At 40.7% G+C, this 18,612-nt stretch overlaps 2 protein-coding genes across 3 annotated transcripts in view; one reads left to right on the top strand and one right to left on the bottom strand.

Annotated features, from left to right (window-relative positions):
• cabp2a (calcium binding protein 2a) overlaps window positions 1-5,586 on the top strand; it is a 23,128-nt gene extending 17,542 nt beyond the window's left edge. For both annotated transcript variants that reach the window (XM_084930386.1, XM_084930385.1), the window contains exons 5-7: window positions 717-826; window positions 1,799-1,946; window positions 2,140-5,586. In XM_084930386.1, coding sequence (XP_084786512.1) covers window positions 717-826; window positions 1,799-1,946; window positions 2,140-2,165 — 284 coding nt within the window. In that variant the 3' untranslated portion in view covers window positions 2,166-5,586. The remainder of the gene's footprint in view (window positions 1-716; window positions 827-1,798; window positions 1,947-2,139) is intronic.
• On the bottom strand, window positions 3,092-18,612 carry LOC146384917 (up-regulator of cell proliferation-like). Its single transcript, XM_084930379.1, has 16 exons — window positions 18,584-18,612; window positions 18,390-18,473; window positions 16,740-16,823; window positions 16,564-16,656; window positions 11,267-11,350; window positions 11,069-11,161; window positions 10,295-10,369; window positions 9,868-9,930; window positions 9,641-9,763; window positions 9,214-9,279; window positions 8,758-8,883; window positions 8,381-8,672; window positions 8,258-8,303; window positions 7,667-7,936; window positions 7,313-7,579; window positions 3,092-5,562 (listed from the first exon to the last, which is right to left on the bottom strand). Exons 1-16 carry the CDS (start codon window positions 18,610-18,612, stop codon window positions 3,092-3,094), a joined length of 4,266 nt encoding a protein of 1,421 aa, XP_084786505.1.

Below are 18,612 nucleotides of genomic sequence, written 5' to 3'. Positions count from 1 at the left end.
TTTGTATAACATTGTTAAAATTAGGAACATCCTCTGTCTCAGTGTGATGCTGAAAAACTACTTAATGCATCTGTTTCTTCTAGGCTGGACTTCTGTAATTCATTATTGTCAGGTGACTCTAAAACCTACCTGAGTTAATCAAAATTCAGTTGATCCAGAATGCTGCAGCAAGAGTACTAACTGGGACTAGAAAGTGAGACCATATTTCTTCATTGCCTTCCTGTTAAATTCAAAATGGAATTTAAAATTCTTCTTTACATATAATCACATATACATCTTAAATATTAAGGCATCATCATATTTTAAAGACGTTATAGTAATGTATTATCCTAACAGAGCACTTTTCTCTCAGACTGCAGGCCTTCAGCACTCCAGGTCAAAGCCCTGCAACAATAATGATATGTGTACTTAGAATCCTGACTGGTTAAAAAAATTGGCGTGAACAGGAAACAAACAATGGTGGAGTTCTTCACAAACAGGAAGAAAAGAGCATGCATGAACAACACAGCTAATGGCTGCAGTGGGCAGTTTTCATTGGATATTTTCACATCACTACCAGTATGCTCTTATTACTGTCTATAACATATTGGTGTGGATCTGCTAAGCTCTGTCTTATATGCATGCACAATTAACTCAGTACAACTGAATCTTCAGTAAATAATCCAATTTGTTATTTACTTGTATATACTATGCATGCATATTTATCTTTCTTCTAGGTGGTGGCAGAGTGGATTTTGAGGATTTTGTGGAACTGATGGGCCCCAAAATGCTTGCAGAGACTGCAGACATGATTGGGGTTAAAGAGTTACGGGACGCCTTCAAAGAGGTCTGCAATTTTATTTTAGCAAAACAGAAAACCATATCCAGGCCTAAACTAGGGTTTAGAAATGAATGCAGTCCACATTTTTTTCTCCTAATGTATGCTATTTAAGGTGCAACAAATGGCTGAGGTCCATACCTCAGTCATGCTAAAGCTGGGCATACACTGTGCGATTTTTTTCAGTTGCGTTATTCAGCTCCTGCTCAAACTGTACGATTGAATCACAGGGGTGACAAGTTTGTAGGTGGCAATGCAGGGTCTCACACTATACGGCCCGATGCTCTGATGCGACCTGAGTGCTCACACTGTGTGTCCATAACATGAAGCTTATAGCACAAAATCTGTCTCTCGCTCTCCCTCTCCCTCTTTAACTGATACAGACACACACACCACCACCATCAACTTTGCTGAATTGCTAATGAAAAACATTGACCAGGCGGCTGCAATGTCCATCCAACTCTTTTCATGGTTGGTGCGGCCATGATAATTTTGTGAGGCCACATCGAAAAGGCTCAGATGAGCTTGCCAAAGTTCTACAGGTTGTGCCTCCATCACTTGTGTCCAGATCACACTCTGCACTGCCATGCTAAAAGTCTTTCTACTTTCATTTCTGTTTGCGCATGCGCAGTGTGAGAGGCTGCGTTGACACCCTCATGAGGGCCGACAGGATTTCAAACAGGTTTGATTTTCTTGTGACCAAACGATTGATAATTGGGAGCTGGTCGTGAGGTGTTAATCGCTTCTCGTTACCCCATGTATACTACACGATGCACGACTCACGATTAAGGTGAAATTCGGGCCGATCCCCAAAACTGTCACACGACTGAAAAATCATCTCAAAATGGGCCAAAAATAGCACAGTGTATGCCCAGCTTAACCTGAGTAGGCCTTCCCTCAAACTGACACTCCAAAATGTTTTTGTTTTGCTTTTTTTAAATGCTTATTTTCCTTTTAAAGTCCTTCCATTCTGCTTTCTAGTTTGACTCTGATGGCGATGGTCAGATCAGCCTTGGAGAGCTGAGGGAAGCCATGAAGAAGCTAATGGGTGAGCAGCTCAACCACCGCGAGATTGATGAGATCCTGCGAGATGTTGACCTCAACGGGGATGGACAGGTGGACTTTGAAGGTGATACAATTTATCTCTTAGTTAAGATCGGTGGTGGTGGTGTGTTTGTGTGTGTGTGTGTGTGTGTGTGGGTGGGGGGGTAATACAATTAGGGATGATATAATCTTTTTAAAGATTTTTAAGATGACTGTGGATGACTGTGGTAGTGCCCTTTTCCCAACAAACAATGCAAATATATTCTCTCTTTCCACAGAGTTTGTGAGAATGATGTCTCGTTGATTCTTCAGTAAACCTCACACTACTGCACTAAACACAACACTGGCAAGACTACGGACTGTTAATGTTTTTCTCACATGTACAAAGACATCTTGGTGTTTTTTCAGTTACGTGCAAAACCTGTTATAAAAATCCCTTAAATGTGTTACTGTTGTATAAATCTAATATGTATCATGTGTGTAACGAGAGATGAGAGTGATATTTCAGCGGGAATAGACCAAACCTATGGTGTCTTTAAAAGTTTATATTCATATGAATTTGCAGAAGAATTGCATTTAAAAGCCTGAAAAAATAAGATCCTGTTTGCACTGACTAGATACTGTGAAACTTCAATTATAAGATGTATTTTCTGTTTCTTTATTGTATTTGTAATTTGGGTGAATTGGTCACTAACTATGCAGTTTAGTATCTACAAGTTTGTTGAAACATTAATATGAATGTAAAAATGTATTTTCTGAATTTCAATATTTTAATGCCACTTATAGAATCTTCATCTTAAACTTGAATGCGTTAACTGTGAAATATCTAATACACATAGAAAACATGAATGCTTTGTTATGAGTTACAATATTTATTATACAGAGTAGCATCTGAAACAATATTTTTAATATCTTTTTGATACCTGTTTCAGAACATTTACTAGTGATTTGTGTCTACCACACAGTGAATATCAGTTTCATATCCTTGCACCATTTTTCCTCTTGGTGAAATTTAACTGACAACCTGCCTCATAGTACATGGTTATTTTATGTAAGCATACACAGTATGCATATATAACTCTTTGATGTTTCATTTGTACAGCGTTTAATGACTCAGAAAACACATTGTAAATAACAAAAATAAGTGAACAATATTGAAAATAAATACTTTTTTGTGGTCAGATAGCTTATGGCCATACACTAAGTCCATATCAGTTTCATGTATTTTCTTTACACAGTCTTCCAGAATTGCTCTACCTTCCCGATGAATTGAATTAGATCCCCTCGTTCCGGGCACTTTTGGAGGTCATTTATTAGAACCTTTTTCAAAGTATAGACAGTTGCACTGTAGCCAACATTGACAGGAGCCATTGGTGGAGTCCCATCCCACACTGGAGGAATGTACCAGCTCCAATTGTTTAGATCAAACTTGATCACATCTGAGAGCTTATTGATGTTGGCCTTCTTCATTTTAACATCTTTTCCGATCATTTCATTGAGCTGTTCCATCAGCTCTTTACTTCTCTTCAGCTGCTCCAAAGCAGGCATGTCATACATGTTTGTATGTACAAAATGACACAATGGCTTCTTCTTGCTAACACCCTTCAGCCTTGCAAAAGCATGACACACCATTTCCCAGAGGTCTTTCTCTCTGGAGCTGTCGTTGGAAATACTGACAACTACAACATCACTGAGTGCCACTGCAAGGCTCGCAACTTCTTTGTCACGTTCATGGCTGTGATCATCACGAACCATCCGATGTGGCTTCAGGCCCTCTGTATCAATGAGCATGATGCAGTCACAGCCCAGCTCTTTCCTGATATCTTTACTGACACTGATCAGCTGTATGAATGCCCCTCTGGTGCATGTACCCACGTTGACGGCAAACCTGACCCCAAACATGGTGTTGAGCAAAGTTGATTTACCTGAATTTTCAGCTCCAATGACTGTGATGACCTTAAGCTTGCTACTGGAATTCATGATGTTGTGCAATTCAGTAAGTACCTGGCTGATCCATTTTATTGGGATGTTTGCTGCATCTCCATCAACAAGCTCAAGAGGGAAACCATCAAGCATCATCTGAGCACACTGTCCAGGAAGCTGTTCGATGTTTTTTCTCTGACGACTGTATTCTGGCAGGCAACTCACATTATTATACAGCTGCCCACACTCTCTGACAAAGTGGACTACTCTTAAAGAGCAAGCTGAAATTTGGTTGTCAGTTTCCACAATTTCTTTTGTTTCCTCGAGAGATTTCTGCCTAAGCTCTTTGTATCGATCCTGGAGAGCTGACAGTTGATGCCTGAACAGGTTATCCAGATCCATTTCCAGCCATTTGAGAAAATGGTAGCGTTGAATCTCTGAGGTTGTCATCCCATGGTGGAAGCGTTCCACTGCAGTTGTCATCTCAAAACTTCGCTGCTTGTTCCTCAGCTCTTTCTCTTTTTCTTTTATGGACTCGCAGTAATTGTCAGGGTTATTGTTTCCAACTTTACGTAGCCTCCAGCACTCAGTTTCCACCCATGAAATTGCTTTCCAGATGTTTCCCTGATAAGGCAGTTGCTTGTCTTTGAATTCAGAGATGTTAGTTACCTTTGCAGTGATTTTACTCGCATTCTCCCAAGCAGCCTGGCATTCATCCCTATCCTCATCAACGAGAATCTGACAACAGTGAGCTGTGTAAGCCAAATCTGCCAATGACACTTTTTTGGTTTGGGGGCTTACTAGCATTTTAGAGACTGATTCCTGGAGTGCCTTTAGTAGTTCTGTATCAGTCTTTTTAATCTGACTAATATCAGTCATCTTTAATCTTGGGTTCACAGTCAGTTGTTTGAGTCTATAGCTTTTTCCCTGTGTGCTGCTTATCAAAAAGATATTTGCTTCCAGATGTTTTCCTTCCAGATGCTTGAAGTAATTAGTTTCTGATTCATCATAGTAGATGTAAACAGCTGCAGATGCCTGACAGAGGAATGCAAATTGTCTTTCAGATGCCTTGATATCTCCTCTCAGATTGGTAAAAGCCAATGGTTCTGTGAATTTATCTATCTTCCTGTTCCCACACGGGAGGTACCAGCTGATTTCCACCAGTCCATCTGAAATTCTTCTGGGAACATCACAACATGCCATGATATGGTGACAAAATGTGTGATGAATCTGCTGATTGTTGCACAGCAACTTGTTCAACATCTGAGATTTGGACAAAGATGTTTTTCCCAGCCTGACAAACGATACCAAAGGAATATCAGACAGCACAAGTCTTTCATCACAGTATGACTTTAGGAACGCCTGCTGAGAGGGTCTGAAAGTTCGGACAATGTCGCGCATAGACCACAGCATCATTGTGATTTCTCTTGTTTCAGAGTTTGGAAGCAAGAGCGGGACAGCAAACTGACAGAGTGACATTTTCAGGACCAAGTCCTGCTGAAGAGCACTGTCTGAACAAAGGAACAGTGCAGTTACCAAGTCCAAAAGATTGATAGCATTGCACTTGTCCTCATCTTGAGACACACATGTGGCACTTCTAGCATTTGTATTCAGCAACACGAGTTGCTTTAAAAAGGCCTCAGGAACTGCCCTTGCGGATTTTGGTTTCCTCTGTGATCGATCATACTGATTAATCTCCAGGACAGTGCTAAGTGTGAGCTTGGTGTCATACTGGTCTTCCAGTCCAATCTTTGACAACACCTGCCTTAGACTTGGCTCTGTGAATTAACAAAAGAAACCAGTAAGTGTACTAGGTCATTTTTACTGATTATGATGCATTTATTCTAGTGCTGTCAGCGTTAATCTTGTCAAAATGACGTTAACGCCATAACCACATTAACACGGCAAATCTCAGTTAGCGAGTTATCGCGGATCACCCCATGCGTGGGGCTTCACGGCGTAAACGTGTTAGCACAGTTAGCTTATTAACGCCGCGTTAATGTGGTTATGGCATTAACGCCATTTTAACGAGATTAACGCTGACAGCACTAGTTTATTTTTCACAACCGAGCATCAAGATACCCACAGAGGACACATGATAACATACTAAGATAGTGAGTGGATCATGGTAAAGCTTTAGTGTGAAGGGCTGGTAACCAACACAAAACATATATAATTCATAACTGCCTTACATCAACCTCAAGTCAAGCTAAAACCTGGCAATTTAATGGCATTTATTTTAAATTTAAAACAAGTGAAGCAGAATGCCTTAATAACAAAACATGACAGTCTAAGGCCATCTGCCTCCTCACATATTCTTTCTTCCTTCTGCTAACGTTCATTTTCCTTTCTGAAGTGCATACCTTCACCTCTCCAGGTTCTCTTCACCTGCTCCCTTGTCTCACTACAGACCACACTGTTGTCTGCAAACATCGTAGTCCACAGAGACCCCTGCCTGACCTCATCTGTCAGTCTGTCCATCACCACTGAAAACACCAATCGCAGCACCACTTTTAACCAGTGTTGGGGAGTAATGGAATACATGTACCGGTGTTACGTATTTAAAATACAAAATATGAGTAACTGTATTCCGTTACAGTTACCGTTTAAAGAGGTGGTATTCAGAATACAGTTACTTTGCTGAAATAAATGGAGTACACGGCGGTCTTTTCCTGTTTCATGTGTTAGGCTGTGCCCTATTTTTGGTAATTCCACGCTGGTGGAAACCCAAACAAAACAGGCATTAAGAGGCTCTAATGCCTGTGTCTCAATCTCGCGGCCCATGTCACCTCTACTTGTGGCCCGCATAATGATGTTAAGATTTTTTTTTTTTTAATTATTCTTCAAAAAATTATTTAATATGAAGGCAACAAGCAAAGTGTTACAGGCATAGCCCTAAAGAATGCAGCCTTATGGGCAGTGTAGTCCAGTTGTAAGTAAGCTATTAAGACTCGACTGTACACTATATTCGTGTTTTCCTCCAAAACAATAAGTTCCATTGAAGCAGCCTTTCAACGCCTCTCTCTGTCTCTCGCTAGCAAAGTTGACCCAAACAACAAAGTAAAGCTCGTTTTCGGCTACGAGCCCGACACGGAACCCAACGTATTAGCCAGAAGTCCCTTTACTACGGTTCGGAGCCGCGGACCTGTTTTATATACGAGATCGCTGCAAAAAGTGCAGCCTTACCTAATGTCCACCCTACTGTTACTCATTTTATATTAAGATTTAAAAATACAGTTGGTATTGGTATGACGAGTATCCTTCAGTAATAGTAATAAATCACACAGCAATAGTACATTCATGTAGTTGTAAAAAGCTTGTTACAAAATATATTTTGGGGCATGTATTCTGTAATCTGTAGTGGAATACATTTTAAAAGTAACCTTCCCAACACTGCTTTTAACTCATCTCTCACTCTTACCGCACACCTCACCACTGTCTCTGCTGTCCTCCAAATATATCAAATATGTCTATATAGTTGACATTAAAAAAATTAATTAAAAAGCAAGTGCTTTAACATCATCTCACCTGTGTGTGTGCAGATAGAAATTGGCTCGCTGCACCTATCATTCACCACTGTTGAGACAGAGATGGTGTACTTTGTGTCTGGTTCTAAATCAGAGACTTTTTTGCCGTAATCATGGGTGTGTATCACCAGAGGCTCTTTTCCTGGACTTTCAACAGCTATAAGAAATTGTTGAGGAATTCCCTCCATTTTTTCTCCATCCATCCATTTCAAGGTCAGAGATATAGCATCGGAGTGCTCTTTTGTTAAATGTCGAGGGGGTGGCACAACTGCAAGAGAGCAGTGATTATGTTTAATCCAATTAAAATATGAACAGTGAAGCAAATCTAAAAATGATGTGGATTTTCAGATTTTACCTGTGAAGACAGTTGCAGTGACCCATTCGCTTAAATTGCCATCTTCATCTTCTGTGGCCACGCTGAAGAAATACTGTTGTCCAAGTTCAAGGTTGCTTATTTCTATTTTATGAAAATTTTTGATGACTAAGCGACCTTCCACCTTCTGCAAAGAGCTCCACATGATCCTGAAGCTTTTGGGTCCTTCTAGTCCCTTTGGGTTTCCCCAGCTGAGGACCACCGAGTTTGGCTTCACTGACGGGAACTGAATCCTACCAGGAGGGGGCACCACTGGAAAATGTAATGTAAAATAAGAAAACATTTTCTTTCCGCTGTACTCATTTACCTAACGATAAAAAAAAGGTAGATATTTGAATTTCTTTGATTCCAACATTATCATAACTTTTAAAATTCAACTGAACTAAACCTAACTGAACTTTTCCAAACAAAATTTGATAGTCTTTTTCCCTGTATTAATTTCATATAAATTATATGAAAAGAGGAAAGTGTCAAAACTTCATTAAATGGTGAATCTCTCCATTGATTTCTTATTGTAGCCACAGATCATTGTTACTTAGATGCCATAGTGAATCATTAGATAGTGTCAGTCACCTTTGTGTGGCATTTCATAGTCCTCGGGTTCTTCATCATCAGACAACTGTAATTAAATAGCGATTGTAAGCAAAATGCAGCACATCAGCGATGATTTCGATATCACCTTTTCACTTGACTCACGGCCTGTTGTGTCCTCCATGCCCTGTGCTCAGTGATGTCATGTCCCCTGTGTTTCCCCTCTGCACAAATGCTGCAAATAGACATCTGATCAGTCCTGCAGAAGAAATCCAGAGACTTTTCATAATGAAGACACCGTTTTCTCTCGACTTCACTGCACACATCTATGAGCTTATGTCTATTCAGGGCATCCACTTTGTAGTGTTGCCGGCCATCCTTCTCACAGAAGGAAACGTTGCAGGTCAGGCAGGTCTTCACAGCAGCAATTTTGCAACAAATGTCACAGATCACCTGTCTGTTTTCAAACAGAAAAGTAAAAGGTTGATTAGTATTGGCATTGCCTTCTTTATCAATGAACTGAAATTCAGCAGCTATCTTACATATTATCATATATAACAGTCTCAACGTCAGAGTCGAAATCCCTTGATCCACTTGTTTTAGATGATGAGTAACCTGATGTAGATGACTTTGTGGATTCTGCTCTCTCTAGATCATCCTGGTGAAGACTGAAAGGCAAGGGGGGGGGTTATTCCAACTATCTCAAAACTTTGTAATATGAGCAGGAAGAAGTCAATGGAGGTATGTTGTTTTACTATCTAAAGTCTCTGACTTTAGGTCTGCATGACAATGCAATGAATACACTGGATCTACTTTCTACGGTTTATATACTGTGCATGTAGCTAAGCTGGAGACGACAGGGAAGGTGCCCTATTCACATGTGTTCCCTAGTTTTCTAGGGAAAAGCTCACCATTTCTGAAAGGTCATCAATAAAAAAAAGTCTGTAAGCAGTATCAGCAAATCATATTTAAACTGCTGGGGATAAAGTCTGGCATACTTTTTGTTGTCCTCAAAAGTTGATTCTGTCTCTTGTTCAAAATAGTCCCAGTGTGGACTCTCCAATCTGAAAGAATAATGACATCATTTGTTAAGCTACTTCTTATCATGGATTCACAATTATGAACAAGGTGGGCAAGACTTTCAAGCTTAAACACATTGAAGTACGAAGCTTGGTTACCAAGATGGCTTTACTCAACAACTGAGCGTTGGATGTTTTTTATGCTTTCCAATGTCAAAATTAAATTTATGCATGAGCAGATTGAGCTGGATACTCCTAGCTTTAGCAAACATACGTGTCAGTTGTTCTTAACTGGGTGGAATTTTCAGTTTTGTTTTGGTGGCTACTCAAACCTGATTTTAACAACAACCTGCTTTAAAAAGTTCAAAAAGCTTCAAATAAAACTCGCCAGATTTGACAGTCTTACTGATTTTGGGGTTGGTCATCAATGGAAGTCCTCTTCAGCAAACATGGAGAAAAGTTAGCCTCCTCAATGATATTAGATGTCTTCACTGGATATACAGCAGCTGTAGGCCCCATTAAGTTTAACCTGAAAAATCATTGCAAAGAGCAAATGTTATGCATGTATTTAGCTAATTCAACAGACATGCTGTGTGGCATACTGTCTACTATATTTCAATGTTTAAAACATACTTGGGAAGACTCGCAACACCAGTCATATGTCCACCCCAATATTTTGGCATTCCATATACTTTTCTGAAAGACAACAAAAAGACTAGGACGTTCAAGCTTTATTTGGCCCTTTTATTAGTAAAAGTGCAAGGATAAAAGTTTACATTTCACCCATTCCAGCTAGACACAGTTAACTTTAATAAAATTGTCACTAATGAAGGTTTAACCACAGAAATAAATTTTATTAAAATCTGGTATATATTACTGTTTTACTGTGAAACAAATTCAACAAGCTTTCTATAGGGCTTCTGTACTGCAAATTTAAAAAATAAATAAAAAAAGAACTAGAATCTTGCAGGTATGGGAACCATAACGTCAGACATTTGAGTCTAAAATCCACCATCAAAGGTAAAAAATAATAGAAGAATCGTGAGTAAATCTGCCTTACTGATCTTTCCTAAAATGGAGAGGTACATCTTTGGAAGAACTCTCTGATGCACAGACAGACCTCGGTGTTTCCTGACTGAGAAAAAAAAATGCATTTCTCTTAAACAGATGACAAAAAAATAAAAATACTCAGTCAGCAGATTTTGTCCATTTTTAAAAAAATCCAACAAAACTAACTACATCACTGAGTTTACATTTAAAGTTAGATTAGGTATCCTTTAGAATATCAGGCATACCAGTCTAAAATCCATCACTCATAAATTAATAAATACTACTACTCCATCCATCCATTCGCTTCCGCTTATCCTTTTCAGGGTCGCGGGGGGCGCTGGAGCCTATCCCAGCTGTCATAGGGCGAAAGGCAGGGTACACCCTGGACAGGTCGCCAGTCTGTCGCAGGGCTAACACATAGGGACAGACAACCATTCACACTCACATTCACACCTAGTGGCAATTTGGATTATCCAATTAACCTATCCCCACAAGCTGCATGTCTTTGGACGGTGGGAGGAAGCCGGAGTACCCGGAGGGAACCTACACAAACATGGGGAGAACATGCAAACTCCACACAGAAAGACCCCGGCCTGATGGTGGAATTGAACTCAGGACCTTCTTGCTGTGCGGCAACAGTGCTAACCACCGTGCCACCGTGCTGCCCTGCTACTACTACTATTACTACTAATACTAATCAGCAGCAGCAGCAGCACCATAAAAGAAGAAATAAGAGAGAAAATTCACCATCAAACATGAAAAAAAATAATAAAATCTGTCTTACAGATGTTTCTTGAAATGGAGAGGTACATCTTTGGAAGAGCTCACTGACTGACAGTCAGATTGGTGTTGATTTTTAGACCATTGTGTCTTTTTACTGTGTAGAAAAAAGGATTTAATGAGAAACAAAAACAACCTTTAAATTGTGTATTTTTAAAGAATAGGAAGGTCTTCAGAGTAGGGTGCTAGAGGGAGATCTTACAGATGTTTCTTGAAATGGAGAGGTACGTCTTTGGAGGAACTCTGTGATGCACAGACAGAGTGTGCAGACCCCGGTGTTTTCTCACTGAGAAAAAAAGTAACAATAAATTGTATGTCTTTTAAACAGCTGAGACATCTAAGGGAAGATAATACCATTTTTGAATCTCTAACAAAACTAACAACATCACAGAGTTTACATTAAAAACTACATGAGGCATCCTTTAAAATATCAGGCATGCCAGTATACAGGGAGTGCAGAATTATTAGGCAAGTTGTATTTTTGAGGAATAATTTTATTATTGAACAACAACCATGTTCTCAATGAACCCAAAAAACTCATTAATATCAAAGCTGAATGTTTTTGGAAGTAGTTTTTAGTTTGTTTTTAGTTTTAGCTATTTTAGGGGGATATCTGTGTGTGCAGGTGACTATTACTGTGCATAATTATTAGGCAACTTAACAAAAAACAAATATATACCCATGTCAATTATTTATTTTTACCAGTGAAACCAATATAACATCTCCACATTCACAAATATACATTTCTGACATTCAAAAACAAAACAAAAACAAATCAGCGACCAATATAGCCACCTTTCTTTGCAAGGACACTCAAAAGCCTGCCATCCATGGATTCTGTCAGTGTTTCGATCTGTTCACCATCAACATTGCGTGCAGCAGCAACCACAGCCTCCCAGACACTGTTCAGAGAGGTGTAATGTTTTCCCTCCTTGTAAATCTCACATTTGATGATGGACCACAGGTTCTCAATGGGGTTCAGATCAGGTGAACAAGGTGGCCATGTCATTAGTTTTTCTTCTTTTATACCCTTTCTTGCCAGCCACGCTGTGGAGTACTTGGACGCGTGTGATGGAGCATTGTCCTGCATGAAAATCATGTTTTTCTTGAAGGATGCAGACTTCTTCCTGTACCACTGCTTGAAGAAGGTGTCTTCCAGAAACTGGCAGTAGGACTGGGAGTTGAGCTCGACTCCATCCTCAACCCGAAAAGGCCCCACAAGCTCATCTTTGATGATACCAGCCCAAACCAGTACTCCACCTTGCTGGCGTCTGAGTCGGACTGGAGCTCTCTGCCCTTTACCAATCCAGCCACGGGCCCATCCAACTGGCCCATCAAGACTCACTCTCATTTCATCAGTCCATAAAACCTTAGAAAAATCAGTCTTGAGATATTTCTTGGCCCAGTCTTGACGTTTCAGCTTGTGTGTCTTGTTCAGTGGTGGTCGTCTTTCAGCCTTTCTTACCTTGGCCGTGTCTCTGAGTATTGCACACCTTGTGCTTTTGGGCACTCCAGTGATGTTGCAGCTCTGAAATATGGCCAAACTGGTGGCAAGTGGCATCTTGGCAGCTGCACGCTTGACTTTTCTCAGTTCATGGGCAGTTATTTTGCGCCTTGGTTTTTCCACACGCTTCTTGCGACCCTGTTGACTATTTTGAATGAAACGCTTGATTGTTCGATGATCACGCTTCAGAAGCTTTGCAATTTTGAGACTGCTGCATCCCTCTGCAAGATATCTCACTATTTTTGACTTTTCTGAGCCTGTCAAGTCCTTCTTTTGACCCATTTTGCCAAAGGAAAGGAATTTGCCTAATAATTATGCACACCTGATATAGGGTGTTGATGTCATTAGACCACACCCCTTCTCATAACAGAGATGCACATCACCTAATATGCTTAATTGGTAGTAGGCTTTCGAGCCTATACAGCTTGGAGTAAGACAACATGCATGAAGAGGATGATGTGGACAAAATACTCATTTGCCTAATAATTCTGCACTCCCTGTAAATCCACTATCAATGCTAAAAAATCAATATAAATAAAATAATTAAGTCATACTAGTACTACTACTAGTTATAATAGTAATAATAAAAGAAGAAGCGTCTGGACTTCTTTAAGTTTACTTGAAGACGTTTCACCTCTCATCCGAGAAGCTTCTTCAGTTCTAAGGTCAAATGGTGGAGAGTCCCAGATATAAACCTAGTGGGAGTATCCCCCCACAGAGGGACAAAAGGACCCCCTGATGATCTTCTAATCGCCTGAGCCAAGGTGTGAAACTGGGTGTGGGTCCCAATCAGCCAGAGTTTCGGGTGTGTTCATTGTGAAACCTGGCCCCACCTTATCATGCGAATTCCTGAGGTCAGATGGCCCAGGATGTGAGTGGGCGTTAAGGCGTCTGGGAAGGGATCTCAAAACTGGATTATAGATGGCAGAGAGTTGGTGTCGTAAACCCCCGCCTCTGTTCAAAGATGGTCGCTCACAGTGGACATAGATGGCTTCTTTCACTCCTCTTTCAAACCATCTGTCCTCTCTGTCCAAAATGTGAACATTGGCATCCTCGAAAGAGTGTCCTTTATCCTTAAGATGCAGATGGACTGCTGAGTCTTGTCCTGTGGAGGTGGCTCTTCTGTGTTGTGCCATGCGCTTGTGAAGTGGCTGTTTGGTCTCTCCAATGTAGAGGTCTGGGCATTCCTCGCTGCACTGTACAGCATACACCACATTGTTAAGTCTGTGTTTTGGCGTTTTGTCTTTCGGGTGAACCAGTTTTTGTCTGAGCGTGTGGCTGGGTCTGAAATGCACCGGGATGTCATGCTTGGAGAAAACTCTCCTAAGTTTTTCTGATACACCGGCTACATGGGGGATGACAATGTTGTTGCGTCTGTCCTTCTTATCCTCCCTCGTTGGTGTCTGGTCTTCTTTTGTGTGCCTCTTTGCTGACTTTAAGAACGCCCATTTAGGATAGCCGCGCGTTTTGAGTGCTTCCTTTACATGTGTGTGTTCCTTCTTTTTTCCTTCAGGCTTAGAGGGAACATGTTCTGCCCGGTGGTGTAGGGTCCTAATTACTCCAAGTTTGTGTTCCAAAGGGTGATGGGAGTCAAAGAGGAGGTACTGGTCCGTGTGTGTGGGCTTCCGGTAAACTTCGATGTTGAGTTTGCCGTTCTCTTCAATGTGCACAGCACAGTCCAGGAAAGGCAAACAGTTGTCCTTTGTGTCTTCCCTGGTGAACTTGATGTTTTTATCCACAGCGTTAATGTGCGCAGTGAAGGATTCCACTTCTTGTGTCTTGATTTTGACCCAGGTGTCGTCCACATATCTGTACCAGTGGCTGGGTACTCTTCCTTTGAAAGAGCCAAGAGCCTTCCTTTCCACTTCCTCCATGTAAAGGTTGGCTACAATAGGTGACACGGGGGAGCCCATGGCACAGCCATGTTTTTGTCTGTAAAAGCCTTCGTTGTATTTGAAATATGTAGTGGTGAGGCAGAGGTCTAACAGTGTGCAAATCTGATCGGGTGTGAAGTTGGTCCTGTCCTCCAAGGAGCTGTCTTCTTGTAGTCGTTTTCTGACAGTCTCCACAGCCTCCGTGGTGGGTATGCAAGTGAAGAGAGAGACTACATCAAAGGACACCATGGTTTCATCTGGATCCAGGGTAAGTTTCTGGACCTTGTCGGTGAAGTCGGTGGAGTTCTTGATGTGGTGTGGGGTGTTCCCCACAAGAGGAGCAAGGATGGTAGCAAGGTGTTTAGCAATGTTATAAGTGGCTGAGTTTATGCTACTGACTATGGGTCTGAGTGGGACAGCTTCCTTGTGGATTTTAGGAAGTCCGTAGATGCAGGGTATGGCATCCCCTGGGTAAAGGCGGTGATATGTAAGGCGGTCAATAATTTTGTCCTTTTCAAAGTCTTGAAGGCAAACTATAACTTTCTTTTTGTAGCTGCTTGTGGGGTCTCGCTTTAAGGCTTCGTAGGTATTGTTGTCACTGAGGAGAGTAGTGATCTTTGTATGGTAATCTGTAGTGTTTAGGACCACGGTGCATCTTCCCTTATCAGCTGGTAAAACAGTGATGTTGTGGTCTTTGCTCAGGGAAGCGACGGCCTTCTTTTCCTGTATTGTGAGGTTGGATGGAGGGACTTTGGCACTGGAGAGCGTGGCTGAGACTTTCATCCTGATTTGCTCTGCTTCTGTCTGTGATAATTTATTAATCCGTATGGCAGATTCTGTGGCTGTGATGAGGTCCACTATGGGAAACTGTTGTGGAGAAATGGCAAAATTGAGTCCTTTGGCTAATACTCTCTTTTCAGGTTCAGTGAGAATCCTGTCTGAAAAGTTCTTAACCCATTTCTCCTGACTGACTTCAGGTGTGTTTTCTTCTCTGGGTTGTGTAGGTTCAGGATGAGGAGTGTGTGTTTTTGAAAGCAAGGTGTGAAATTTCCTGCGTTGTCTTTCTTTTCCTTTAGAGTGTTGGGCCCGCTGAGCCTTGTCCACAAACTTGTAAACCTCTTCTAAGATTGGAGAGGGTAGAAGGATTTCCAGTTCCTGCAGGGTCTGGCTGATCTTGATCTGGAGGGCATCTATGGTGAAATGGACCTGTCTTATCCTTTCACTTAAAAGGTGATTTTGTGCTCTCTGTAGAATCAAGTCTGCTCTGTATCCCCTGACAGTGGATCCAAGGCGCAGGCTCTTAGGAACAACTCTGCTTTGTCTACATCTTAGGTTGAAACGGAGATGGTTCCTATAATCTGCTAGTTTCCTTGATTCCCTTTCATACTCCCGCACCAGTTGAAGGGTGTTCCTCCCAAAATGTACGGCAATATGTCTGTGAAGGTTCTCAGTCATCCAGGTCATCGTAGTCAAAGGAGCTTGCAAAGAAAAGCGTCTGGACTTCTTTAAGTTTACTTGAAGACGTTTCACCTCTCATCCGAGAAGCTTCTTCAGTTCTAAGGTCAAATGGTGAAGAGTCCCAGATATAAACCTAGTGGGAGTATCCCCCCACCATTTGACCTTAGAACTGAAGAAGCTTCTCGGATGAGAGGTGAAACGTCTTCAAGTAAACTTAAAGAAGTCCAGACGCTTTTCTTTGCAAGCTCCTTTGACTACGATGACCTGGATGACTGAGAACCTTCACAGACAATAAAAGAAGAAGAAGAAGAAAGAGAAAACTCACCATCAGATAGATAGATAGATAGATAGATAGATAGATAGATAGATAGATAGATAGATAGATAGATAGATAGATAGATAGATAGATAGATAGATAGATAGATAGATAGATAGATAGATAGATAGATAGATAGATAGATAGATAGATAGAGGTATAACAATGGAAAATGCACAACATGAGGAAAGACGAGGAGAAAAAAAGAACTCCCCCCAGACTGAGCTCCAACAGGGAGATCAGTTTGAGAACTGAAAAAAACACCTCAGCACATAGCACATGAATCATCACATCTCACAACATAGAAGACACAGACAAAGATGAAAAAATAATAAAATCTGTCTTACAGATGTTTCTTGAAATGGAGAGGTACATCTTTGGAAGAGCTCACTGACTGACAGTCAGATTGGTGTTGATTTTTAGACCATTGTGTCTTTTTGCTGTGTAGAAAGAAGGATTTAGTGAAAAAAAACATCCTTTAAAATGTGCTTGCTACAGTAGGGTGCTCAAAGGTAGATCTTACAGATGTTTCCTGAAATGGAGAGGTACTTCTTTGGAGGAACTCTGTGAGGCATAGACAGAGTGTGCAGAGCCCGGTGTTTTCTCACTGAGAAAACATCACAAAATCCATGAATGTAAAAAATGTAATTAATGATTACATGATATGATAATACACAAATCTCTCCACACATGGGCTTACTTGATATGTGTATTACATGTAAATGGAAGTTAATGAGTCTTTGTCAAAGCTCTCAGTTGAACTGACAAAGCAGAGTACAGTTCCTTAAACTGCATCATGCTTAAATGAGATGCTGAGATCTTACCTGAGGAATGCATATTGGTAGGCAGGATGTGTCTACCTACTATTTTGAGTCTTTTTGCTAAGATAAGCTAAATGGCTGTCACATTTAGCATGAGGTTAGCAATCTTTTCATCTTCCTTAAACTACGTTTTTAATGTGTAAGTGAGCATGTTACTGTTTAATTTTGAAACTCTGTACCAAAACAGTCACAGGACTTTGGCCTTTGTGTCTTCAGTCTGAGTTTATGAAACCTTGGCTTCCTTTTCACAAACTGCAGCTGTTTTGAATATTGTCAGGTTCAGTGTCCTCTAACATTGTTATCAGTGCCAGCAATATTACTGTACTGCTATAGTTGGCCCTCCCTGCACCTTCTGGTTTGCTAAGGGGGCCATAAATCCTGATAACAGCATATCATGGAGCATGTTTTGTTTCAAAATACATTTGCAAGGTTTATGCCTGGTGTTCAGTTATTTTCACTGCCTGACTGGGTCTTATCAGTCTCTGCCCATCCTTTGCCACATCTCTATCACATGAATCTTTTCCTGTAAGGAAACGAAGACATTAGTCTTGACTGGAGATTATATAACAGATGTAACCTTACTAAAGGTCTATGATAGAAATTTTTTCTGGAGTTTTTTCTGGACTTAATGTCTCTGCTTTATCATGCTGCATGTACAGGAGGCATGACTAGTGTGTGTTCCTTCACGGGCGAATTGTATGGATGGAAAACGATTCTGGAAAGAGATCATTTTCATTTTTACATCAAACCATGTCAGTGTGAATGTCACCGGAAAACTGAAATAGCAGAAGAGTACAGATTTCTAAGTTATAGCATAAATGATTTGCTGGACCTTCACCCAGGAGACTTGGCTTCATAATCGAATGTGGACTCGTTTTGTGTTTTTTCATCTTCTTTTTCTTTCTGTTTTGTTTTGGGGGGGGGTTCATTCTGCATTCACTTTCGATTTTTTAATTTTTAGTTTCTGTTTGGGTTTATGCACTTGGATATTTTGGGCATCAGAAGATGATGCTTTGCATTACATTTCTCAGACAACACCTGTGTTTTCATGCCTGGATGGGTTTATTAAACCACTTTGCCGTTATGCTGGGCTGGAGGACACCTGAAAAGATTTTATGTGCACTCATTCACCTTGAGGTGTCAAAATAATCAAATTTTCTATTGACCATTCATCTGAAGCATAATCATCGGAGTAGCAAGCACAGACTTAAGGCATGTAATGGGTTACTAAGGTTTGAAACAGATGGTTAAATACAGCACTAACAACTTGCAGCCTTTTCCAGTAAGTCACCATGTAATTGACATATCTCTATATTTTTTCAGTAGCGCTGTCATTTGGAAGATCTTCTCACCTTTTGCTCTTGTCGCTAGAGCCAGACGATATTCCTGTCAATTCTTTATCACAGAATTTAGACACAAGGCTCTTCACTCTGACCCTTAAAAGTATCAAAACAGTATTCTGTAAATCTGCTTCATTATTTGTCCTTGAAGAGCAAATCTTGCTTAGTAGATTTTGAGAACAAAAAGTTCAAAAAAGGATCCCTACCGTGCATCATCGTTCTCCGAAGACTCCAT

This window comes from Perissodus microlepis, chromosome 6 (assembly GCF_051167445.1).
Source record: "Perissodus microlepis isolate ML-2025 ecotype Zambia chromosome 6, ASM5116744v1, whole genome shotgun sequence".
NCBI lineage: Eukaryota > Metazoa > Chordata > Actinopteri > Cichliformes > Cichlidae > Perissodus > Perissodus microlepis.
The sequence above is the reverse complement of the archived record's forward strand: the minus strand, read 5'-3'. Positions and strand labels throughout refer to the sequence as shown.